The sequence below is a fragment of the Indicator indicator genome, chromosome 11, assembly GCF_027791375.1.
Source record: "Indicator indicator isolate 239-I01 chromosome 11, UM_Iind_1.1, whole genome shotgun sequence".
Classification (NCBI taxonomy): Eukaryota; Metazoa; Chordata; class Aves; order Piciformes; family Indicatoridae; genus Indicator; species Indicator indicator.
The window spans coordinates 17,330,750-17,358,026 of NC_072020.1; the positions used below are offsets into that span (position 1 = coordinate 17,330,750).

General features: G+C 48.6%; 1 protein-coding gene across 1 annotated transcript in view; it reads right to left on the reverse strand.

Annotated features, from left to right (window-relative positions):
- Nucleotides 1-15,248, reverse strand: part of SH3BP5 (SH3 domain binding protein 5) — a 70,561-nt gene extending 55,313 nt beyond the window's left edge. Inside the window, exons 1-3 of the mRNA XM_054384853.1 lie at nucleotides 15,168-15,248; nucleotides 12,944-13,006; nucleotides 4,254-4,382 (exon numbers count right to left, since the gene is read on the reverse strand). Coding sequence (XP_054240828.1) covers nucleotides 4,254-4,382; nucleotides 12,944-13,006; nucleotides 15,168-15,248 — 273 coding nt within the window. The remainder of the gene's footprint in view (nucleotides 1-4,253; nucleotides 4,383-12,943; nucleotides 13,007-15,167) is intronic.
- Nucleotides 15,249-27,277: the final 12,029 nt, after the last annotated feature.

The window sequence follows — 27,277 nt, forward strand, 5'->3', positions numbered from 1 at the left end:
AGAAAAGGCTAATTCTTTGACCAGGAAACGAGGGAAGCAAATTGCTAGAAAAAACAAACAAACAAGCAAGCAAACAAATAACTACAATCAACCCCCAAAACCTCCAACCAAACAGATGTGGGAAGATTGAACTTCCCAGCATTCAGAACCTGGGCCATCTTCTGGACTGCAGGAATTTCATACTGTGATTGCTTACACCAACTCACAGATTGCATCAGGTTGGAAGGGACCCTCAAAGGTCATTTTGTCCAACCCCCCTGCAGTCAGCAGGGACACTTCCAACTAGAGCAGGCTGCCCAGGGCTACCTATTTCACATAGACACATAATTCTTTGCTATATGCCAAGTTCTTCCACTGAAACGTGCACGATGATATCAACTAAAGAACATGAGAAGCCAGTATGCCAAATGCACACACACATAAAAAAGTTCTTGCAACAGAAATACATTAAAATTTGAATCACCACAAAGTTGTCTTGGCAGAAGTTGCATGACCTCTGCAGAGGCAAGAACGTCAGCTCTCAAGTCAGCCCCACAAAAGCCAAATATTACTGTTCTGGTGCTACAAATAGCACCCTGATTCCCCCTCCCACCACTTCAGAGCACTCCAATCCTAACACTAAGGGGACCAGTTTTGTTAAAGCAAAGTTCCACCCTGGGACAACCCAAGCTGAAGCTCTCTTGGCACACATTGCACAAACAAGATGCTACAGGACTTTCTCATGGGAGAGTTATTTTGTTTTGAATTCATCATCTTCTGCCAACACAGGATTGCACAAGATGGGGATAAGGGTGGGTAGAGAAAAGGCCTCAAGGTCCTAAAACTTCTCCAAGGAAGCATGTGAGCAGGGGAGCTGTTTTTTTGCTGACCCATCAGTGCCCTCATACCTTTTCAATGGGTTTTATCTTCATAGATGAACCATTTCCAGCAGAGGGTCATGCTGGTGCCAGCTGAAAGCCAGCTCCTTGATACAACTCAGCACAGCTTGCACCAGGCCACTCGTCCTGTGAGCAACATCTTAAATCCCAGCACCTCTGGACAACTGCATTCCTGACATTGATTACATAGCTCTTTGCTCCCAGAAGACTTCAGTTTAGGGACCATATTTTTACTTCCCTCTACTAAGAACAGCAAACATGAATTGACACTTCCCTTTCCCCTACAAGTGCAGCCATGCATTTTTCACTTATTATTTAACCAAAGAAGCTTCAAGCACCCCGAACCCTCTGCTTGTGTTCTTAGGCAGCCTGTGGCTCTGAATCATAGAATGGGTTGGGTGGAAGGGACCTCCAAAGGTCATCCAGTCCAACACCCCCCACCCTGCACTCAGCAGGGACATCCTCCACTACAGCAGCTTGCTCAGAGCCTTCTCCAGCCTCACCTTGAAGATCTCCAGGCATGGGGCCTCAACCACCTCCCTGGGCAACCTGTTGCAGTGTTCCAGCACCCTCATGGTGCAGAACTTGTTCCTCACATCCAATCTAAATCTGCTCTGCTCTCATTTCAAACCATTCCCCTCGTCCTGTCCCTGCAGGCCTTTGCAAACAGTCCCTCTGCAGCCTTCTTGTAGCCCCTTCAGGCACTGGCAGGCTGCTGTTAGGTCTGCCTGGAGCCTTCTCTTCTGCAGGCTGAACAACCCCAGCTCCCTCAGCCTGTCCTTGTAGCAGAGATGCTCCAAACCCCTGATCATTTTTGTGACCTCCTCTGGACCCTCTCCATCAGGTCCATGTCCTTCCTGTGTTGAGGGCTCTTGAGCTGGACACAGCACTGCAGGGAGGTCGCAGCAGAGCAGAGGGGCAGGATCCCTTCTCTCCCTCTCTGGTCATATTGCTTTGGGTGCAGCCCAGGCTGCCATTGGCCTTCTGGGCTGCAAGTGCCCATGGCTGGCTCATGTCCAGCTTCTCCTTCAGAGGCTAGAGGTTATCAAATCTGACCTGGAAAACATCAAGCTGTTCCCATGATCTCTCTACAATTTTACAAATCAGAGTAAAGATGTGGACTGGCACCTAAACACTAATATTCTGCCACATTCTTCCAGCTTCCTATTTCCCTATCCACTCATCCCTTCTCCTGCTTTCAGACAGCAAATTTCCTCCCAGGGAAGCAAAACCTTTTTAGACTAAATTAAGAGTAGAAAAACTCTAGAGGCAGAAGCTTCACTGATGTTTGGTCCCAATCTTTCCCATCTTCTGGTTTCCAGATAAATTGGCTGTCCTTCAGTGCTGACAACCCTCTTGGCCTTCACATTTTCTTTGTCAAGATGTTTTTAGACCTGTAGCCAAAGGCAAAGCAGAGCCAAGGACAAACCAGAGCCCACCCTTTGGTTCTGCCTGCTGGGAGCTCTGCTTCATGACCAGCTCTGTAACACAAACTGGAAAGCAGTGAAATGAAGGGTTTGAAGGGGAATCTCTGCTTAAACAAAAAGGCTATCAAGGAACTAAAAGAAAATGGAGTGTGTAGCAAATCAGCAGATCTGAGATAAGTGGCCTGTCAACCTAACTGATGACAGAACAGACTGAGAGGAAAATAGGGGTCTCTCTAACAAAGACAGCACAAAACCTACCTACTAAAAATGGTTTTTAAAAAAATCACTCTATTTAAACAAACAAACAGAAAAATCAATCACTTTACAGGTCAAGGCTGTAGAGCAGTGGTTGTACAAATCCGAGGACCTTGAGGAGTTTGGTTTTCCATGCTCTTGCAGAGCACCTTTGAGCAGCATGACTGAGTGGATTCCACTGGCACCAAAGACACAGGAATACAAAAGAAACATCCCTTCTCAGGATATCATCTCCTGCCAGCTTCAGGACAGAGCACAAAGTTCACTGCTTTCAGTGCCTGATCTTAAAAAGCTCAGTCATCTGACTTTTTGGTACACATTTCTACCACTGACTTTTCCAGTTCCAGCTCTTGCAGCCCTCTGCACCCTGTGCCTTGCACTCCATGACCACAAATGCCATGGAAGAGTGGGCTGGGGAGATTTTAATTTTTGAAACTGAACATACTCATTAACAAAATATAAACAGTTCCTTCTTATTTTATTACTAACCCCCTCCCTTTCTCCATTTCACTGCTGGTCTATATCCAGCTCTCCCCAGATGTCCCATGAGCAGGGGCTGCTTCCAGAGCAGTTACAGATCAGCAGTAGATGGCCTGCTCACTGTGCTTTCAAGCAGAGTTCCCCTCTTTGCCACTGCTAGTCTGAAAGATTGAGCTTAACAACCCTACAAAGCTCCCTCCACCGCCCAAGACAATGGCTCCAGAACAATGCTGTGCAATTTAAAGATCAGCATGGGCACATATTATCTTGCATGCCAAATCCCATCAACCAGATTCCTGCTTCACGAGCTTTCAAAGCAACAAAGCTTGCATTCATGCCCACCTTTTCTATGCCTTCTTCTGAGAATCTGTTCTCCTTCCCTCCTTCTCTTCCTCTCCTGCCTCAAGAGAAAACAGACGTAGCACCTAGCAACAGCCTGCCCCTTGGAGAAAACAAAAAAAGCCTCAGACAGCAGCAAAAGCCACCTGAAACACCAAGCAGAGGCACTGCCTAAGCCACCACACTCAGCTGGCAGCTGCTCTTTCCCCAGGGTGAGCAGCTGCCTGACATCTCAGGAGCTTTCTCACATCCCCTGCAGCAACTAGATCACATCCCTGCTTCCACTCCTCAGCCACACAGGCTCCTTCCAACCAAAAAAAAGCTGTCTTAGTTGCCTACCAGTAATCAAGCAAGGAGGGCAAAGCCTCAATAACAGCACAGAAAGCAGGACTCAGTTTCTCACAAACCCAACACACCTTAGAGCCACATCTAGTAATTCCTGCTTCAGCACCTTCTAGTTGGTCCCAAACCCTGCAGGCTTCCCCAGCTCTGCCCCACTCCAGCCTCCTGCCCAGCAGGTTCCAGTCACAGCCAGTTAGCTGCTGAGCATTTTGCTTTAAGAAAAGGCAGGCAGAGAAAGCCTGCATTGCGTTTTCAAACAATCATGACTGACAGCAAGGAGCAGGGCTCTGAAAAGCCATTGACAACAAGTGGAGAACAGAGCAAGGCTTCTGCTACTGACACTTTATGTTCCTAGACTGCAGAACATGTGCAGCTGTGAAGAAAGTCACTTTTGCTATCAATGCAACTCAAGACATGGGCCAGTGCCAGCCAAGGGCACACACTTTGGATGTTATCAACTCTGATGGCATGGCTTTCCTGCTGTGTGCTCTTCAACAACCAGCACAAGCTTTTAAAGGCAGAAACTTCTTACCTGCCTGGCCACCCTCCGTGCTTCCCAGTAAGGTTTAGAGTCTTCCACAGCTTTTCCAATCTTCTTTACCAGTTCATCCAATTTTACTGTGGCTTCAACCAGCACGGAGCGGAACTTCTGGCGTGCATCCTTCAAAGCATGGCAGAAAGGAAAGAAAGGACAGAGGTTAGAACATCAAAATGTATTCCTCCCTGTTGGTTCCCACCTTCAGGTTGCTCTTAGAGGTCTTTTCCAACCAATTCTATGGTTCTATGCTCTTGAGATTCACACTGGAGCTGGCACGTTCAATCAGTTACTGACGTTTGGACTGAGCCAGAATTCCACAGCAGAGGTAATAAGAGGAAGCCAGAAGTGCATCTCAGGGGTGTTTGTTTCCCAGAGGCAGCTTTTATACAAGCCTCTGCTAGATGTCACCTCTGGCAGGGCTGCTCAGGGGGAACACCTTGTAGAATTAATAAGAAAGCAAACGAGCAGCAGTGCAACTAGTTCTGAGAGGGAGTTCAACGGCAAAGACGTTTCCTCAAGACAGAGCTAGAGCAGGACTAGCTGCAGGCCAGTCCCCTCAGCAGGCTGCCAAATCAGCATCTCCTGAACCTTTGAGTGGCACATCTCTGGTACTGCTCTCCTGGAGACACCACTGCACAGTGCAAGCCAGGATGGACAGGAACAACTGGACACCTCCTGCTGTCTGTTTTCTGTCCTTTACAAACACCCCACCTACTGCAGCAATAGCAGCAGGAAGGTCCAGGTCCCCTCCTGCCACAAGAAGCCCCTCTTTTCAGCTGTGCTTTGTATCAAGGGCACCTACTTTCCATCTGACTGTTGTTATTATTTGCTGTAGGTAAGAAAAGCAGATTCCAGAGGTCCCTTCCAATCTCTATCACTCTGTGACTCTGCCAAGCTCCTGCCTCACTCAGACCTTTACCTAGCAAAGCAAAAAGACAATTCCTGCAACTCACTGCCAGGAGCAAAACAAAACAGCACTGCAAGTGCCACGAAGCTCTTCAAGCACAGCCCTCAAGTCCCAGTTTGTGCATTCTAGCCCCTTGCAGGATGATGCTTTCCTGGCAGAAGCAATAGTCAGTGACAGAAGGAAGTGTGCAGCCTCAGGGACAAACTTCTGAGTCACACTCACCACTTCTGGGGTTTTTTGCAGAAACAAGGTGGGTTGGTTTTTCTCATGGCTGCACTGAACACACACACACACACAGACCAGATGAGCTCCAACAGAAGCAGTGCAGCTGAGAAAGGCCACCTCAGACACCCAGACCACCTTTCAGAAGCAGGTTTTCCCCTCTTCCATCTTCATTCAAGCACACCTTGTTACCAACTGTGCTACAGAAGGGTGATGATGAGAGCTGCCTGGCCCAGGTCCCCAACATCCCCTGTTTTGATCTGCTCAAATGGAGCGGTGACAAACCTTTGAGAAGCTGGAAAAAGAATCACAAAATATCTTTGGTTGGAAGAGACCTTCAAGATCACCTAGTCCAACCTTCAATCCAGCAGTGCAAAGAAACGAGCTGACTGAGGCACTTTACCCGCAATGTGTGGCATAAGGTGCAAACAAGAGGAGCGGTGGAGACCTCCCATTTAATTTCTAGTGTTCATAGCCAGGCTGTCACTGCCTCATGCTCTGGCACATAAAGGAGCACCTAAACAGGCACAGCATCACCTAAACAGGCACAGCATCACCTGAACAGGCACAGCATCACCTGAACAGGCACAGCATCACCTGAACAGGCACAGCATCACCTGAACAGGCACAGCTAGCTTCCCAACATCATGTTCTATGGCTGCATGAGCTCCAGCCTCACCACCATCTTTCTTCCTGGAATACTTAGCACTTTTTTTTCAGATGATAGCTCTCACAAGCACAGTTTCAGGGAGCATGCCAGACTTCTGCCCCATGGATGCTTTTGCTGCCAAAGTTCACTACTGCACCTGCCACAGCAGGCATCCACACCGCAGCATTCTGGAGATCCACCCTCAAACCTGGACAGAGCAACACAATGTCACACTTATGCTGCATCTGCTGGAGGACACAGCAGGCCTGCTTTCCTCTCTTATGAGTGATGGTGATGAGCTTGTGTCAGGTGCCAGATACCAGGCACATAACTCTTTCTGCCCATCACACAAAGTGTGGATTTTCCAACAATTTTGGTTTAACTCATCAGACAGGTGCAAAGCATCTTGGCACCAAGCACACCCAGATTTGATTTACAAAGGTTGCTCTATGACCTTTCTGACAATTTGATGTGCATAGCCTCCAACAACCCATTAAACCAGCCTGGGAAACTGCTGACTGAGAGACAGCCTTCATCTATCTCCAAAAGGCAGGTGGTATCCATACCTGCTTCCCTCTGCCACAGAGGCCTTCCAGCTGCACCTGGAAACAGTGTCAGCACCAATAGTGTCCAAGTGTGAAATCAGGTGAGCTTTCCCATTACACACACACTGGAGATGCACTTGCAAGCCTGGAGATAGGGGAGGCTGAGGATGACCTCATTGCTCTCTACAGCTCCCTGAAAGGAGACTGGAGCCAGGTGGGAGTTGGGCTCTTCTCCCTACAATCAGGTGACAGAAGGAGAGGAAATGCCCTGAAATTGTGCCAAGGGAGGTTTAGGTTGGATATCAGGAAAAATTTCTTCCCTGCAAGAGTGGTCAGGGATTGGAACAGGCTGCCCAGGGAGGTAGTGCAGTCCCCATCCTTGGAGGTGTTCCAGAAACGTGTGGCCATGGCACTTGGGGCCATGGTGGTGTTGGGTTGATAGTTGGACTGGATGATATTAGAGAGTTTGTCCAACCCAAACAATTCTATCATTCTATATGTCCAGAAATCTACCTTAGAGCAAACAGGCTGATGACATCTGCAACATCTCAGGTGCCTGAGCATTTCAAGTAAACCAGAATGACTACAGAGCTTAGAAACAAGGTGCAAGGAAGGGGTTAAGTAATATCTCAGTTTAAGCACAGAGCAAAAGTTGGGGCTTTTCCCCACACAGCTACTAATTTGCCATCTAAGACCAACAAAAATTGGGGTTTGGAAGCTGCTCTAAGCTCCTACTTGCAGACAGTTACAGAGACTAGAAATGCACTGGGATTTTTTAGTCCTCTTAGAAGAAGGGAGAGGAAAGCAGGCAGGGAAAGGCACTGGGTGCTCCTTCCAAAACAAGACTTCTCTGCCTAACTCTTCCTCCTTCCTTTAGAGGCTTCCTTCCTTCCATCGCTGTTTCAAGAAGGTGAATGAAGTGAAGCCCTTTGACTCAGGTGACAAAACTCTTTCCAGAGCCACAGGAGAGGAAGGATCCTTTCATTACTCATCCTTGGCTGAAAGCTGAAGGCAAAACAAGCAGCAGCCCACACACAGGAGCCATTTCCTACGGAAACAAGCAGAATATCAAGAGACATAGAAAGATTTGTCCTGCTAGAGCTGGAGAGATCCATCATGCTCATATATGACACTCCAGAAACCAGCAGGACACCAGCCAGAGAGCTGCTCCTCCCTTATCTGAGCACTCTTCTGGACACTGGGAAATGCCCCAGAGGGCTGCTGATAAGGCAGCAGCTGTCTCTGCAGAGATGCCTGTCCAGGCCAAGCAGATTCCTGCCACTGACAGCCCACTTTTCTAGAACTTGTAAGATTGACGATTTGGGGTTTTTTTAAGTCTCCTTCAAATTCTTGTGTGTGACAGGGCCAAAGCTTGAACTTTACCCCAGGCAGAAGGATTTTAGTGAGGAAGCAAAAAGGGCAACTGAAAAGGAAACAGCTCCTCCCTTCTGAGAAGATTTCAGACACTGCCAAGGCTCACAAGTCTCTGAAATAAAGAAGTGTCAGCACCACAGCTGATACTCTCCTTTGCTTTGGCTCAAGCCAGCACCAGCCCAGAGTGACCTTTAGGATACATCCAGGACTAAATGTAACACAGTCCTAGGGAACAGGCCTAGAGGACCTCGTCAAGCACAGCAGAAGGATCCTAACCAGGCCCTGTTTGAAAGCAGCACTGCTCAGCTCTGGCTTTCATGCGCAGTTCCCTCCCCTCAAACACCAGCAGGCTCATGTCTCCAGCACCACAAACACTCCAACCATGGAATCACAGAATCATAAAATCATAGGATGGCTCAGGTTGGAAGGGACCCCAGAGCTCATCTGCTCCAACTCCCCCACCATGGGCAGGGACACCTCTCAACTGGACTCAGCTACTCAAGACCTCATCCAGCCTGGCCTTCAGCACCCTCGGGGAGGAGGCCTCCCTGGGCAGCCTATTCCAGAGTCTCAGCACCCTCATACTGAAGAACTTCTTCCTCACATCCAGTCTAACCCTGCTCTGCCTCAGCACCAAACCATTCCCCTTTGTCCTGTCTCTAGACACCCTCAGGAAAAGTCCCTCTGCAGCCTTCCTGCAGGATCCCTTCAGGTACTGGAAGGCAGCTCTAAGGTCTCCCTGGAATCTTCTCTTCTCCAGACTGAACAACTCCAGCTCCCTCAGCCTCTCCTCACAGCAGATGTGCTCCAGCCCTTGGATTACCTTTGTGGTCCTCCTCTGGACTCATTCTAACAGTCCTGTGTCCTAAGATGATGCTACTCCAACCTGGTAGCATCTGAGGTACATGCAGCCATGGCTCAGCAGAACCACACTGAGAACAGCAGGGACCTCAGCAGCAATTTTAATGGCTTGTGCTGTATTTTCCCTCCCCACAGGGCTGAGGTTGTTGCATCTGAAGTGTACTTTCAGGAGACAAAATGGTGTTAGCTGCACAGGCGAGTCACACACCTTTGTGAGGTACATTTGCAGCTCCTGGTGCCAGTTCAGATGGAAAAGTATTCCCAGGAAAAAGGAACAAAGCACACTTGTATCTCCACTGCAAGATGTTTCACTCAGCTCTCCACAGCCACTTCAAACACCAAGAGGGACATCAGCAAAGCCAAGTGTTAAATCCCTCAGAGGATCCTTATCTCTTGGCTGTGTTGCACTTAGCATCAGCAGCATTATGGATTTTAAATCAAGCCTAATCAAAGATTCATTAACAGGCAATACGTTAACACAGCCTATAACTACCAGCCACTTAATGCCCCTTTAGCAGCCCCACAGCTCCTGAACAGGCTGCAAGCATCAGCAGGTCAGGGTATCTCTCCAGGGTATTTAATAGATAGGTCAAAGGAATGAAAAATGAGAAATTACATCAAGTAAAAGAATAGATGGGGCTGGCTTGAAGGTATCTGTTCAAGTCATGCCATACATGTAAACCCAGCCCCTCACAGGTGGTTTGGGTGCAGAACTTATTTTGGAAAATAAAAGAAAAGCAGGCTGACTGACTCCAAACAGAAGCCCCCACCTTCTCACCTCTGTAAGCAGCAAACCCCATTTCCCACCCCATTCAAACACTGGCACATCTGTGGCTACACCCAGACAGCACCAGAGCCTGGGCTCAGAGTCCTAGAGGTGCCCACTGATGCCAACCCCCATAGCACTGTCACTGGATAAAGCAGCATCTTGAATGCTGTTTTGCAGATGCAGACCTGAGGCATGGTGAGAACAAAACCTTGGGGTTTAGAAGCACCTCCTAGCTTTTTCCCAGTTGGTGGGAACTGGAGACAGGCAGCAGTCCCATTTGGAGAGCTACAGGAAGCCCAGCACAGGCCCACAGCACTAAGGTGCCTCAAGGTTACTCTTCCTGCTTATCAGGGAGTACATCGAGTCAGTAAAACATGGGCAGCTTTTTCTGAATTTCCTTCAAAGAAATAGACCTTCTCCTCAAACACTCCCACTGCTTTTCCTGATTATCCTGGGAAAAATTTAGCAGTGGGAATGTATGGACCTCGAAAAGTGATGCCACAGGAAGCTGCCAGTCAGCATCCTGTCCTGGAAATAGCCTGATGATGCTGTCCATGTTCCATTAAAGTCAGCTACCATCAAAGCTGAAAAAAGTGATGGTGGGGGAAATCATAACAGAAGAATAGGATAAATAAAACTGCACTGTCTGGTTGACATCTTTCTTCTAATGAAATCATGTGCAAAAGCAGCAGCAACACAAACTAGGTAGCAAAGGGGACCCACAGTAGCTCCCAACTATCAAAACAGCAAATCTTCAAAAGCAAATTCAGCATGGCTCTATCAAAAACCCATGTTTTCAGCAGCATTCCAGGATCTGGGAAGTCTTTGAAGCAGAATGATCCCAGTTCTAAACACCACCTTCCAAACTCTGGATTTATCCTGTAAGGCTGCTTGTCAAAGCTTTCTTTTCTTGCCCAGTGTATGAATGAAGGGATTTTCCTCTAACCACAACTGTTGGGTATTTTTAGTACTTTTCCTCTACAAATATCTTAAGTCCATTTAAAATGCATTTATCCACGTGTATATAAATCAAGCCTTGTTTACACTATTCAACTGCATTTGTCCTCAAAGTCTGAGCAGATCAAAAGCAATGACAACCTCTCCAAATTAAAAACTGCACAGTTGCACGATACAACAAGCTGGCTTCAACCCAAGAAGATTCTTTAGATTAAAAGCAAAGAGGAACATCCATGAAAGCCTACTATGGATGGTATTTCAACTTAATTCCATCAGGCACTGCTTACAGTAAGTACTACAGGCAGATCTGCAGGAAACATTTCATGACATAAAGGTTTAAAAAAGCATCACATGCTTGTGCTCTGCACCATCCAGCACCTGGAACTGATGACATAATGGTAAAAAAGCAGCACATGCTCGTGCTCTGCACCATCCAGCACCTGGAACTGATGACATAATGGTAAAAAAGCAGCACATGCTCATGCTCTGCTCCACCCAGCACCTTGCATTGATGACATAAAGGTAAAACAGCAGCACATGCTCATGCTCTGCACCACCCAGCACCTTGCGTTGATGACATAAAGGTAAAAAAGCAGCACATGCTCATGCTCTGTACCATCTGAGGCCTGGCATCTCCTGGGCTAAGCACACAAAGGTGTTAGATGCAGCTCAGAGCAAACACCGCCCTTTTTTTGACAGGAGCCTTTCAGCCCTTAGAGCACATCATGTGAGCCACACACAGTGTAGCCTCACTTCTTCAGGCTCCACATGAATAATTTTGGACACATGAATAATTTTACACAAGTAGTAAAATCCCATCTGAAGCCATTGGGACTTATTTCACGAGCATGCATTTGCATTATTATTACTGTTCTATCTGCTTCATAATGTGTCCTCAGCACAAGGTTAGGAGAATATTGATGAAATCCAGGCAACTATCCATAGCACCATCCTTCAATTCCAGTACCTCAGCATGAAACAAGGAGACTGAAGAGATACAGGATGATTTTTTTTTTCTATCTACCTGTATAAAGAGCCCTGAAGTCCATTGAATTGACACTGATTCCATGACCAGCTCTCTCATGAAGTCAAGCCAGTGACACTGAAGGGTTTTTTTGCAGCTGAAATAGTTTCATTTTGCATAACAAATACCTCTTTCTACTTAAGTTTATTTGCCAGTAAATGCATTATCTACATGCCACAAAGCACAGAAAAATGCATATGAGTAGGGAGAAGAAAACAGCCATGTGACAAGGCTGCTTTGTCCCCAGAGAAGTTCATAACCCTATGTTCTGCTTGGTGCACACACAGTGGATGCTCCAGTATCTCAAAATACTACCAGCAACCATCCCATGCTCCAGGTACTCATCCCATAAAAACACACACAAGGGAAAACCAACCAAACAAACAAAAACAATACAAAATCAAACACAGACTCTGATATTCTGAAGATGCAAAACAAAAATCTACAAATGTTACTTCTAGAGTGTTCATCACTGCAGCCCCAGTGTTTTGATACAGCAATCAAGATGCCCAGGGAGGTAGTTGAAGCCTCATCCCTGGAGGTATTCAAGGTGAGGCTTGACAGGGCTCTGGGCATGCTGATCTAGTTGAGGATGCCCCTGCTTACTGCAACAGGAGCTGGACTAAATGACCTTTGAAGGTCCCTTCCAACCCAGACCATTCTATGATTCTATGAATATTCCAACATTACCAACATTCATCTTACACTTCCACTAGCTTTATCTTCTTTGTTTTGCAGTTAACAGAAGAAAATGTATAGACAAAGAAGTAGGACAATTAGCTTTGATTTGTTAGGGTTTCAGAATGACTTCCAAGTAGCTGAAGCTCAAATTTGGGGCTTTAGAAACAATATCTTCATAACCTTCTATTAGATTTACATGCCCAAGGAGACCTCTTTTTCCAACTAGGAAATCTTTTCCTGCAACTTTCCTTCAATTCGTTTCCTCATTCAGAAAGAGGGGGAAAAAAATCAAAACTACCAAGCTAAAAAAAACCCCAAAGGGCCACCAAGCAGGAGATCCTGGCAGGTAACAGTATGGCAAACATTTCTCAACTCAATAAATGTTCACTGTCTGTAACAACAGGAATACAACCCAAAACAGTGACTTGTAAAAATAGAACCTGTCCAAGTTTCGTTTCAGCAACTAAAACCAGGGTTTGGCAGTGGCAGAGTGGGGTTCTCCATGTCAGGTTTTTACATCCCTCCACTTCCCTCCTTTTTGTTCCAACTGTTAGCTGAAATCATACCCCTGATAAACGACCACCAGACTCTTGCTGTCAAATTACCACTCAGGATGGAATCTACTCAAAAATGCTGTCCTGCTGCTCATAAAATCCAACATGCAGCAAAGGAAAATGAAAGGATGAATTCTGTACCTCCAGCTCCGTCTCTCTCCGATTGATAGCATCGGTAGATTGATTTAATTTCTCCAGCTCTCCCTAGAAAGAAAGAAAGAAAAGTCAAATACACATTAAAACCAAACAAAAGCTTGGAGGAAAAAAAATAATCTGAGAAGGCTCATCCAGCATACAAGGGCTGTGGTTTACAAACTCAGTGAAAAGAGGAAACTTTGAGACATTTAGAATAACTTTGCCACTGTTGCTGACAAGAAAAACAATCAGAGCAGCTTTACAGTTTCATTTTAAGGCAGAGCATTTCCTGTGCTGGCTCATTCCTCGTCATTAAACATAAATACAAGGTACAGCAAGTTCTGTCTTGTTAATCAATACAGCCACTATCTGCTGGTGCCCAGCAAGATATACACACCCCTCCCAGGAGTACTGACATAAAGCTGGTGCTGTCACAGCAGACGTCCAGGGAGAGCACAGCACTGATAAGAGGTACAGCTTGCAGCAGCAGTACCATTGAGTCTGGATTTTACCAAACCATTCCAGCACACAACCAGTCCACGGGACACAGGGTTATGTTTACATAGCCTGCCTTGCAGCCAACGTTTTGGTCTCTTAACAGCAAAAACAAAGGTGTTAAATCCCTCGAATAAATATTTACTAGAGGCGGTGTTGGCACAAACGAAGTTACTATCAAAACAAAGCTCCTTCTTAATGACTTCATTACCACAAACCCCCACTCTCAGAAGCAGAATCCAGTGGATTTCATTATTTGAGCAATGTGCTACTCCGTGTGAGATCCTACAGCCTCGACAGGGGTGTTCTCTAACTCAAACGTTATTTAATTTTCAACCAGTGTAACAGAATCTTCCCCAAAGCCTTTAGCTGTGTAAAGCCAGCGCTGTAAATTGATTGTCACTTGCGCCATTTCCCCCTAGATTACAAGAACGACTCTGGTTACAGTCAGAAAGGAATTAATTGCAACAGTTTAGCTCTTTTCTCCTCAGAGGTCAGATTGCATTCCCAGCTCCTGGGATTCAGAAGATACATATTTGCAAATCTGTGTTTTCTGGAGCAGGCGCTCATGGGGGAATTGCCCAACTGCCCTTTGCTAAGAACGCTGCAGTTCCTGGGGCTGGCACAGCCTGGTTCCCAAGCACACAGAACTCAACAAAAGCCCTATTTGCCAGCAGTGTGCAATCCAGGTACGTGGGAACGTGTCATAAGCTGAAGAACCCGAGGCCAAAATTAGATCATTGGGCACTAAGGGAGCTCAGCTTCACAAAATCAGGGCAGTAACAGGCTAGCTTTTCCAGAGAATCATAGAATGCCAGGTTGGAAGGGACCCCAAAGATCACCTGGTCGAACCGTTTGGCCAAGGGCCTCACTCTCTGCAACCATGGCTTGTGAATTTTGCGACTGCTCTGGAACAGAAATGTCGGGATGAAGGGAAGAACGGCGATCCCAGCAAGGAGGAGGCCCTGTGCCAGGGCTCAAATCCCCTCAGCAACGTACACACACACGCCTATATGCACCCGTGGCAAGCAGCCGCAGCGGTGCTGGAGGCAAAAGCCATCAATCTGCGGAGATCTAAAAATACCGCTCAGCTCGGGGGCCACGGCGACCTGCGGTGAGCACCGGGCAGTCGGTCATGGCCCGCTTTGGGGCTCAAAAGCTTTGTTCAGAAACCACCAAAAAAAAAAAGAAAAAAAAAAAGGGCATGTCAGAAGGCGTTCGTAGAGAGGCAACAGCAGCTTCCCTTAAGGCTCCTTTTTTAAACGAGTACTAATGATTTAAAACCACGTTCAAAATCGGTGTTTCCCCCCGTTACGAGCTCCTGGGCACCAGCCCTGTCGGCGATCAGGGTCACCCTGTTCTAGCCAGGGATCGGGGCGCAAGAGAGGCCATCGCGGAGCCCGGGCTGTGGGGTAACAAAGGATCGGGACCGGGGCTGCTTCCCCCGCGGCCGGCGGGCGCCCGGACACCGGGGCTGCTCCGCGCCGCCTCCCGCACACGGTCATGGCTATGCACATGCGTGTGCGTACACATACGTGTGACATGCACACGGACACACACACGCGTGTGCATGCCCATAGGTGTACACACGCGTGTACACACACACGCGCGGGTGTGCGCGTTCCTGCGGAAACAAGGGCCGGAGGCCGTGGCTCTGACAGCCATTAGACACCACACAGGCACTAAGATAAATTCCGACAGGACTCCCCCCGCCCGAGGCCAGGCCGGGATTCACCTGGATGCGGGGGTCCACCTCCTCCTCCTCGGGCCGCGGGCCCTCCTCGGCGGCGCGCCCGCGCCTGGCGCTCGGCTCCATGGCGATGGCGGCGGCGGCTGCTGCTAGCGCTGCTGCTGCTAGCGCTGCCGCCGCTGTCCCCTGCCGCTGCCTCCCGCTCCTTCACCGCCTGCCGCTGCCGGCCCCTCCTCCGGGGGAACCCCGCCTCCGGGGGAACCCCTCCTTCCTTCCCCTTCCCTCCTTCCCCGCCGCACCCCCGGGCCTTTGTGCGGCCGCACCGCACGGAGGGAAGGCGCCGCAGCCGCGGGTTTTGCTGGCTGTGTAACGCTGCCGTCCCCGCCCCGTGCCCGAGCGGGGCTGGCCCCGTCTACCCCCCCGGCAGAGCGACCCCGCAGATCTAGCGCCTGGTTTCAAAACGGGCAGGGGCAGGAGCTGCCAGCGGTACCTGGCGGGGTCGCTTCTGCTTTTGTTTGTTCCCCTTCTCCTCTCGTTCTCGGCTCTGCCAGGCCCTGCTGGCGGCTGACAAGGCCATGGAAGAGAAGAGGGAAGAGAATGGGGGGAAATGAAAAAGGAGAAAGCCCTTCCAACAGCCCTGGTAAGAGCAATGAAGCCCAGGTTTGCATTGTGTAGCAGCGGAGCGAGGCGCTGCTGTACCTGCTGCGTGCAGCAGAAAAGGACACACCACAGCTATGTCCCCTTGACAGCTAAAAGAGCCTCTTGCCAGCAGCACTGCCCCTGGCTGGCAGCGCTCCTCAGAGCGCTCTCTAATCACAGCGTCAGTGCTCAAACTGGCCCCCAACCACCCTCTGACTGGGGCGCAGCGGCAGGGATAGGCTCCAGTTCCACACCCCACTGGCCACAGGCACCGCTCAAACCCCTTCTCTGCAATCTCTCCTCCCTTTTCACAGCAACCCCAGGCTGAGACCAACAGTGATTCTCTCCTCAGCAAGAAGGACAAAGGCGGTGCTTCATCTTTGCTCTCCTCAAGGTGCAGAGGACACAGTCCAAACAGAACACCTGTAGGAAAAGCCAGGCAAGAAGTTTGGCCATGCTCAAACCATGTGGCCACACTGAGTCTCTTCTCCATTCCCTCTGGGTGGGGAACAAGTAATTTCAAACAGATGAGGAATCTCTCTCCACCTTACAGGTATCACCTTTGAGATACTCCATTTTGTCCAAAAACTTCTCAAAAGATTAAAAAAACTGAAATTAAAAGTTTCTCTGTGGTGAAGAAGCTTTCCTTGTGAGATTCAAGATGAAAAAAAACCTTCAGCAATGCACAAGACAAAAAGTTCCTGTTCCTAAGGAGGCAAAAGCAAAGCAGTCAGGCTCTTCCAAACACTGCAAAGAATAAACACAAATAAACAAGCAACCAAACAAAAACCCCAAACCAAGCAAAAAAAAATATGGAGGAAGAGGTGAGTCGCACAAACACTTGAAAACAGGATAAACATGCACCAACAAACCAAAATAATCCAGGAGCAGAGGAGGTGTTGCCCAAACACAGCGGGATGCTTTGTAACATCTTCACTTCTCACAGCAGAAGAAATCCTGGGAAGGGAATAAAGCCCCCAAACCAGCCCCAGCCAAGTGTTTCACTGCTGTCCATGGAGGAAACTCATTCTGAGGATGGTTAGTAGATCATTTCTGAGCAGACACTGGGCAGCTGGAATTTGCATGTTCAGTAGGATCAGCTGTGAAGAAGCAGGCATCAGTGATGGAATGCATGGGGAAGCACATTGATGGCTGTGCTTAGTTTAGGGTGGGAAATCAGAGTGAATGGGTAGCATAACTTCAAATCTAGGTTCTGGAAGCTTTTAAGGAAGGGTTAGAGTGTTTTGGTTTTTTTCTCCAAATCGCATCTCACACTTAAACTTCTGCTCATACTTGCCCTCCAAACCTTCTGCCCAAGCACTCAAATTTGAAGGCAAGGCCCTCAAATACAAATCAAAGTCCATTTCCTTCCTCAGAAACAAGAATCTCCTCTTTCTGACCACTGAGAGTGTACTGAGTAGAGTTCAGGACTAATTAACACTCATTTAATTCCTGAAGAGACGTCTGTGGCTCACAGAATCTCAAATGGCTTAGGTTGGAAGGGACCTCAGAGATCATCTAGTCCAACCTCCACACCATGGACAGGTATGCCTCTCAATTAGACTTGGTAGCCCAAGGACTCATCCAACCTGGCCTTGAACACCTCCAGGGAGCGGGCATGAACAGAGTCACAGAATCAATCTGGTTGGAAGAGACCTCAAAGATCATCCAGTCCAACTCTCAACCCAGCACTGAAGGGTCAACACTAAACCATGTCCCTAAGTGCCAGGTACGCACAGTGCATGAACACCTCCAGGGACAGCAACTCCACCACTGCCCTGTGCAGACCATTCCAATGTTTGAGAACCCTTTCAGTAAAGAAGTATCTCCCAACATTCAGCCCAAACCTCTCCTGGTGCAGCTTGCATCCATTTCCTCTAGTTCTGTTGCTTGCCATCAAGGAGAAGAGATTGGCCCCACAGCCTCCTTGGGCAACCTATTCCAGTTCATGGAAACCTTTGTGGAGAAGACAGGCTGAGAGACAGTGCCTGTGTAGAGAATGTTGCTGCCCCTCTGCTCATGGTGACTGCAGAAGTTCTGCTCTCAAAAACTCCTCTTGGTTCACAGAGTATGGTGCTGGAGGCTGATTTCCAACTGGCCTCAAATATCGAAGCACTCTTGCAGTTTGGTTTTAAATAACTTGCTACCTAACAAGCACAGAGGAGGTATAAATTCTGAGGAGAATCACAGAGTGGTGTGGAAGGGACCTTAAAAATCATCCAATTCCAACCCCCTGCCATGGGCAGGGACACCTCCCACCAGCCCAGCTTGCTCAAGGCCTCATCCAGCCTGGCCTTGAACACCTCCAGGGAGGGGGCATCCACAACCTCCCTGGGCAACCTGTTCCAGTGTCTCCCCACCCTCACTGTCAAGAATTTCTTTCTCATCTCCAGTCTCAATCTGCTCTTCACAGACAAAATTCTGCATGGCATTTCCTAACTGCCAGCACCCAAAGTCTGTACACTTCTGGGCTTTCAGGAGCACATCACACATGTTAAAAATGCCTTCCAGCATGAAGCAGGACCTCTCCCACAGCCACTGTGCCCTTGAAGATCTGCTCCTCCAGAGGCTGAGCACATGCATCTTCTGAAGCTGAAGACTTCACATTCCCTGGGTGTACTGCACATTTAAGAAGTGGCCTCAATCCAACCCCCCTCTGACTTGTTTCTCAAGTGAATTTTCACCCCTCCATGCTCACAATGGGCCCAGCATGCTCCTATTCAGCACTTCAGGAGGTGCTGGAAATCACCTCTCTCCTTTTTTGCATGGTTTGTGAGATGCTATGGCCTTAGGAACCTGCACACAAACCATGTGCACAAGGATGCCTTAATGGAGCTTGAGCATGTGTGGTTGCACACAGCTGTAGATTTCCCCACCTACAAGGAATGTATTTAAAGCAAGAGGCACATCCCAAAATACCCTTTAATTTCACTTCTCCTTAACAAGCACCATTTAAGGATGATTAAAAATATGCTCTAGGCTTCAGAGGGCTACAGAAAAAGGAGGCTCATTTAAAGAGGTGCAATCTATTTCCCCAGCCACTCTAATCTTAACATCTTTCATAAAAACAAAACCCAAGGATTTTAGCCAAGTTACCTGCTGGGCCACTTCCTACTGGACAGACATTTCTAGCCCAGGAGCTCCTTTCCCAACACCCCCCCCCCCCTGCCCCCGTGCTCTGCTCTGGGCAATCAGCACAGAGTCATCTTCCACCTCACCAGGAAAAGGGCACAGGCAACACTTCTGAGAGGTGCTTTTGTGACACTGGTCACTGGCACCTTCCTACCACCAGTCAGGCATCTCCTAGGGAGTAAAGTCAGCGTTGACTGGAGCACTCCAGCAGCAGGCTGGAGCACATCTCTGTGTCTAAGCAGCCTGGTGACCACTGAAAGCTCTCTGGCCATGGACCTCACCTCTCAGTAAAACCTTGCTATCAGACAGGTAATCCACCTGTACCCTGTTTTAGGCTGCTGAGCACACAACACTAGCTCCCTGAGCCTCCAGAACACCTTTCATCAGAGCATCTCAAAGCACTCCTTCAAGCATCAGCCAACCAGGAAAGCTTTCCCTTTGGTTTCCTGCAAGAATCCCATTCCTTACAGGAGCTGAGAGGTTAAATAGAGGGAAACAGCCCTGTCAAGGGCAAGGACAGCCCAGAGGATCAGGGAAACAAACAGCTCTGCAAAATGAACTTTCAAGCAAGGGGCCAAGCAGACCAGGTGGCTATGGAAAGATTTGAGACCTCATTATCATCATGACAACCTCCAAGAGGAAATCCTGGTCTCTATCTAGATGAACAGAACAAAACCACTGGCTGCCAACCAACAAGGAGCTGCTGATTCTGAGCTGTGAAGGCAGCCTGGCAGACAAGAGGGCTGCAAAACCCAGAGGTAGGGACAGACCCTTCCACAGCCAAGCCTTACTAGCAAGATGTTGAGAAAGGAAGCAAAGGGCCACAAAAAGATCTTGCCATAGCTGGCTGACCTGTAAGAGGACAACAGGAGAAATAGGAACTGTTTTCCCTTCCCTCCTCTCTAGCTTCCTTTCCAGGTCCCTTACACCCTAAGTTACCTTGTGCCAGAACACATGAGCTTAGCAAGGATCCAGATACAGGCAAAATGGTCAGTCTGACAAATTCCAGTTGATGCCTGCAAGAGCCAAAGCATCCACACTTCAGGTGTCTCTTTCCAGATATGCATGGGAATGCTCAAGCCTTTAAAATACTCACATTAAAAAAACACAAACTTTCAGCTTTGTAAAAGTGAAATGCTCCTGCATACAAAGCCCCTTTCCCTGTTCTCCTACCAGTAACAGAAAGGTCTTCTGCCCTCCACCCACTGCCTGGCAGAATCCCACTCTTCAGAGCTTCCTGTCACATAAAGCCTGAGTGATGGAACACACTGTGTGTAGGAGTGAAGCAGAGCCTGGTTTAGCACCCAGCTTCATATACCAGGAGAAGAAGCAGTCTTCAGCAGGAAGAGATAAGGGAGATAAGGAGATAAGGCTTCAGAAAACCCTGCCCAGGAAGACCCTGGAAGACCCTGGGAGCCTGACAGATCATCCTTCTTTAGCATGGGGATGGGCACAAGTCACTGGGGACTATGTTCCCCTGCTCTGAAATGTGTCCCCCGAGCCTCCCTTTTAGCTTCTTTGGCCTTTCCTCCTGTTTCCTCCCATTCTTTAACTTCCTCCCCTCCCACAGGGTGAGTCCTTGCAGGGAGTTGTTGACACCAGAGGCCCTGCAGGCATCCCTGCACTCACACTGCCAGAACTCTCCTGGGATGTGAAGTATCTCAGTTCCCTGGAAATGGTGGGCATGATGGGGGTGTGGGGGTGTTTCTGGGGTGGGCAGCAGAATTTTCCATGTCCAAATTGGAACTGAAAGGATACTTTCCTTTCTCCAAACTTTTCACATTGTTTTTGGTAACAAAGGGAGTCGAGGTACAGTGCCTAGCCCAGGGAAGGCTGCTGAGGTGACTTGTAGCCAGAATTGTTCCAGCAAGTGGACTGAGCCACTTGGGGAATCAGCATGGTCACAGCCACAAGCAGATAAGGAGGAAGGCAGCTGAGGGGGGTTTGTGTTTGACAGGTATGTGAAGATCATCCAGCCCTAGTCTGGACAAGGGTCCACACATTAGAAGATACTCACATGTAACATGCAGCTTTCTCAAGAGCAAGCCCACCAGAAAGGAGATGGATCTGCCTCCATGGTTCCCACCATGAGGAAGGGTTCTGTGTGCCCAGCACCTGGGGACCCAGGAGGCTTGTCTCTGACATCTCCCACACAAACTGCAGGCATTGCCTGCAGTGCAACTGCAGCGCTGACACTTGGGGACAGGAGCTGTTCCAGCTCAGCCTGCCGTCCACACTGTTTCCCAGTGCCAGCAGGTGGGACTGGGAGGGAGTTCCAGCATGACCAGAGCTGCAGGAATGCTGTGACAGTGCTGTGGAGGGTGTGAGCATAGTGACCTCCTCTCCAAGCAGCAGATGAGATTGATTTTCTGATGCAGGCATTTTGCAGAGACTAAAAGGAACAGAGCAGATGCCAAACAGCCTGCAGTGCCTTGCAGGCACCCCTTTGGAGCAACAATTCCCTCAAGGGAGGAAGGGGACAAGGGCAAGCACCCAGCAACAATGCAAGTCTTCACAGAGTGTCTTGAATGCTGCCTAATCCTCCAGAGAGAGGAAACAGCATTTCCTTTGTGCCAGAGATATCAGAATGGTAGGAGATGGCAATCTCCACTGACATTAACTTGATTAAAGGAGGGACATTTCCCTGAGCAGGCTTGGTGCAGAGCCAGCTGGAGAGGCACTGCTATGTAAGCAGCTACTACTGTTCAGACCCAAAGGAGGAGGCAGCTGGGAACTCCTGCAAGAATATATGGGCACCATGGGCACCCCAACTGGAGACTGCACATCACAGCATCCATCAGCTGTACAGCAATGAAGCAACAGCACAGCAGCAGCAGGGTGGGAGCAGCTCACAACTACCCCTGATTCTCTCTTAATTTGGCTCCTGTCTTCTCTTTGATGCAGTTACATAATTACTGGTGTCGTGAAGGAGGAAGTTGTGACCCTGGGCTGTCATTACAACAATGCCAAACCTTCTTGAGCCACTTCCTCAGCAGAGGATAATTTCTCCATGTAAATTGGATGCAGAAGTGAAAGAAAGGAGATAAGCACTCTCAATAAAAATGGTGACTAACTGGAGCCTGTCTTTAGTTAAACCTTCCTTCCACTAACAGCGCTGTTTACATTCTATTCACATACACTTTCTTGCTTCTAGATATCACAACTGAATGTAAAGTCAGCTCCTACCCACCGTGAGGTGCTGTGCAGCACAGGTCACCTTGAATTCACATTGCTGTGTCAGCACATCTCACCCTTGGGCCTTGCCTAAGACACCTCAGAAAGAGCAGTGTGCGCCGTGTGCCCCAGCCTGGATGTGCAGACCTCACCACAGATCTAAGCTATTCTTTAGGGTCAGACACTTCAGTTATTTGTGCTTGGTCCTGCAGGATTTCTGAAGTGTTTAAGACAGTTACATGTTTTGACTCTACCTTCTGCAAAATGGGAAGGGAAAACTCTCCTCACAGATCTGACATACAGCCTCCAGTGTTGTAACAGAAGCAGAGAACACCAAGGCATACCTCATCCCTTCCTGAAGAACAGAACAGTTATAGCCACACCCCCAGCAGATTTTGCACTGGAGCCCTGTGACAGCTGCTAGGGAAATGAACACAAATCTATGGCTGCAGGCAGGGTTGCAGTGGAGGGGGGAAATAAAGTGTCACTTTTCACACAGACAAGAAACTGACAGCTTGTCACATCCCTCAGTAAATACCCACAGAAGTGAGACAAGGCAAGATGATGCCTTCACCTTTTGCCCTGCCACAGCACGACAAAGATGCAGATTAAGGACAAGACTGTGGCTCCCTATCCCCCTGCCTACAGCAGTGGCATCTGGATCATATCACCCCCAGGAACACCAACAGCAATGGATCACAGACAGGAGCTCAGCTCTGCCGAGCTCCAGGGAGCCCCTTCCCTCGCTGAAAAGCCAGCCTGACATCTCAGAGCATGGCAGGGCACAAGGTTGGCTCCTACCTGCAGGATGGAAGAAGGGCCGTGCTATGAAGCTATGGATGGAAAATCACCTTCTAGCAAGAGGTCTCTTGGCTCCAAAGCCTGCTCCAGATGCACCACAATCCTGCAACCTCTCTTCCATCCCAGTCACACACAAGGCTGGAGATGAAAGACACAGCAGAGCGTGCCTGGGACTCAAACACCCAAGTGTCATGCAGCAGGTACCAGATGGATCTGACCTCACACCCACATGGAAAAGAGGCAACGCCACTTGAAGCTCCTTTGAAGCTGATGATGCTGTTTGCAGAGGGTTACAGCAACTGCAGCTCTTTGGGGAGGAAAGGGGCTGCTGTTTGGGGAGGAAAGGGGCTCTCTACCAAAAGCACATGAAGGGGCACAAACAGTCTGCCTCTCACACCTTCACCTCTGGGAAACACTGCATGAACACCTGATAGTAGCTGAGAGCTTCAGCAAGGCAGCACAGCCCCTTTCACCAGTGATGGTGTCTGCACAGGTGCACTTTCCCCACATCCAAAAGCCTGTGTTCAAGCTGTTGCACATCCTGTGATTCAGAGGGTAAAAAGGGAATTATTTCATTTCCCCTCCAAAGAGATGCAGAACCTTCCACCCATTCTTCCCTGTGCTTTTCCAGTGAGGAGCTGTTCCTAATTGGTACCCAAGTGAGCAGCATCAGATCAATTCCTCTTCAAAGGAGTGCTGCTTTTTCATCCTGATGAAAACAGGTGCTACAGACTTCACTGACAGGATCTGATCTTAAAAATCACTGCAATCAGGCTTTGGTGGAGCCACTCTGATAACAGATGTGTGGCTGAAGCACCTCTTAATTTTACAAGAATTTGACTACAAAGTAAATACATGGTGTAAAAATAAGCACAACTTCAGAAACTTGGACATTGGCCATGAATGCCAAATTCAGGGCTTAGAATTTTCCTCTGGAATGTTATTGGTCCATATCCTCCTACTTCTCCACAACCTTAACCTTTAAAAAACTTTTAAAAGTACCAAAAAAAAAAAAATACCCTTTGACATTTGGGCTCCTGACCTGACTTTGCTTCCTCATGCAAGAGATAAACCTTAGTCTTTCAGGAGTTACACATTGACAGCCTGATTTCACAACAAAGAACATTGATCCTCCTACCCACACAGAAAAACAGAAACACACTGTAAGAAAGCTGGATTCTACCACTGGCAACAAGAAGCAGCTTGAACAGGAGCAGGAAAGGCACAGGAGGAGGGCGGTAAGCTGTGTAAAGAAAGGTTAGTGTGAGAGCCGTAAGAGTCCTTCACACTGGAATCATTTACTAAGGACACTGAAATACTTTGCTACTCAAAGATGGCTTTCAGCAGGCACTGGAAATTGCACAGGGTCCAACTGGAGGGCAGCTGGCTAGAGCCATCCCACTGCCTGTTTCAAAAGACAGAGTCATAGAATGTCAGGGGTTGGAACCTCCCTGTAGGCAGCAGGGACATCCTCCACTACAGCAGCTTGCTCAGAGCCTTCTCCAGCCTCACCTTGAAGATCTCCAGGGATGGAGCCTCAACCACCTCCCTGGACAACCTGTTGCAGTGTTCCAGCACCTTCATCGTGCAGAACTTGATCCTCACATCCAGTCTAAACCTGCTCTGCTCTCATTTCAAACCATTGCCCCTGCTCCTGTCCCTGCAGGCCTTTGCAAACAGTCCCTCTGCAGCCTTCTTGTAGCCCCCTCCAGGTACTGGCAGGCTGCTGTTAGGTCTGCCTGGAGCCTTCTCTTCTGCAGGCTGAACAACCCCAGCTCCCTCAGCCTGTCCTTGTAGGAGAGGTGCTCCAAACCCCTGATGATTTTCATGGCCCTGTTCTGGACCCTCTCCATCAGGTCCATGTCCTTCCTGTGTTGAGTGCTCCAGAGCTGGATACAGTACTCCAGGTGAGGTCTTACCAGAGCAAAGTGGCAGAATCTCTTGTGTGACCTGCCCTAGGGGATCCTGGTCTGGCAGGAGGCTTCAACTCAATGATCTTTCCAGGTCGTTTCCAATCCGTACCGTGCTGTGATCCTTCAAGGCAGGTAGCACTGGTTGGTGACTAGTGCCACCTTGTGAACAACATCTCCAACTCCCAGCCCTCACCCCCTTCAGCCAGACTGTGCCTGTGCAGGAGAGCAAAAAAACCCAACTTCTGCACAAATCAGTAACTTCATGGTAAGAGCTCCACATTTAGACATCAAACAGGACACCAAGCCTCCAGCCAGGCCAGACAAGAGCTCGACAATGCAGAGAGAAGAAAGTTCTGTTACAGTACTGCTGATACTGCGAACTGCGAACAATGGCCAGTGTCACCTCATGCTATACAGGCTTTGCTAAGCATCACTGCCAGACAGATTTTCCTTCCTCTTTTAGGGTAGTTTCTTTAAAATCTGGGTTTCTTCTGTGCCTGGGCTTCAAACAGCAGCAAAACACAGGGTTGCATTAAAACTGTTGAATATCAAGGAGCTTATGCTCTAAACCCAGCAGGCTGCCAAACCCAGGGATCACCTCTAACCTCCCTAAGGACTCCAAGAGGGTGGATCTGCTGTGTTCTGACTCGGAGGAGACTGGAAAGGTGGGAAAGATGAGGCCAAGGGCAGCAAGGGATGGGAGGTATCAGGCTAAAGGCATCAGGGGAGGAAGAGATCAGATCAACAGCATCAGGAGACAGGAGAGCTCAGGCCAAGGGCAGCAGTGCTCTGCTGCAACACACTACCACTGTTATTGCAATCTCTGCTGCAGGCAACATACCACTGTAGCTGTAGCACTTCTGCTTTAAACAATAACACCTTCTTTGTATCCCTGACTGTCGGGTTTGTATCTTCTGTTCCCTCCCCACCACCCACCCCCATTCTATGGGTCTGGAGCACCAGCTTCATGAGTTTGTAGGCTCAGTTTTGGCTGCATTAGTGGATCATCTTTTCCCATCACCAAGGGTCAGCAAGAGGAGAGATGCACCAGACCTCCCATCCAAAAGTGCAGTTCCCTTTACCACCTTGAGTGTTCTGGAGGAAGTCAGATGAAGTTTTCCCACCGACCTAGACAGAAGGATCCTTCTACCATGTTCATTTCAACCTGGGGAAGTATCTTCCAGTGTTGCCCTTCTACCCAATCCTCTCCTTTACAAGGATGCTTTGTGGTTACCTCTTCATCTCCTAGACTTTGAAAAATTTGATGGTTGTGGCAGGAGGAAAATCGGAACACTTAGAACTCACACTGAACGTAGCTACTGGTTTCACTCCGAGATCCTTCCCCTCCTCCCTGCAGGGCAGAAAGTGAGAGGCAGGGCTTGCAGTCACCCAGGAAACCAACAACAGGGTTGGGAATGGTGCTCTTGCTTTTCAAACTGCAGTGAAAAGGCATTCAGGAGCCATGTTCTGGTGTGAGCTGGAAAGGATGAAGGGTTGGGGGGAAGTAGATCGACTTTACTCAGCACCACCACAGCCACGTGGCACCCCATCAGCTATGATGAGGCAAGGATTTCTTAAAGCTGACTCAGCTTCCTCACACTTTACCATAGTTGCAAACACTTGCAATGATTTAAAGTTCACAGAAACAGAGGCATAGAAACCAAACAATGCTTTCTGACCATTCACAGTTGTCATCAAGCTGAGGTTATCTTGAGATAGCAGCTGAAGGCCTGTCTGGCAGGACCGCTAATGCACACTGCTTTATTTTCCCAGTCTGACTGGAAATGAGGCTGAATGAGACATCAATAAAGTTGGCATACTGCTTTCTTTTCAATGGGTTGGTACACAAGAAGGTTGCTCTCAAGTGCAAATCCACAGAAGCACTGAAGCTACAGCCAGCCACAAGCAGCTGTATTATTGCTCAGTGTGAAAATGAAGGCAATGGCTGCCAGCAGCTAAGCCATCGGGGCTGACTCAGACCTTCTGAGTAGTGCTTTTAATACCTGCCTACATCTCAGTTCCTTTCTGGGATGCCTTGGCATATGCTGGCAATCACATGGCAAAGTGAGGAGCTGCCTCACAAGGCAGCCTTTCAGTCTCAGTCCTGTGCTGTGCAAACAGATTCAATCCCTCCCCAAAACAAGGACACCACCAAGGAAAGGCACAGGTTGCTCAAGGCCTTGCACAGTCCAAGTATTTCCAAAGACAAAGGTTTCACAGCCTCTCTGGGTCTTATGCCAGTATCTGACCTCACCTCACACACACAATAATAAAAATCTTTGTATTTCACAGGAATTTCCCTTGTTGCAACTCATGCACATTGCACAAGATCAGCACAGCCCATTGCACAAGCCACCAGATCCCTCCAAGCCTCCTCTGCTACACAGGAGCTGTTCAACCTGCAGGTGAAAGATCCAGACATGAGTTTGAGATGATATCACCCAGGAACAAAGGAGAGGCTCTTTCTGCAGTGCAATGCACCAGGGCTGCTCCAGG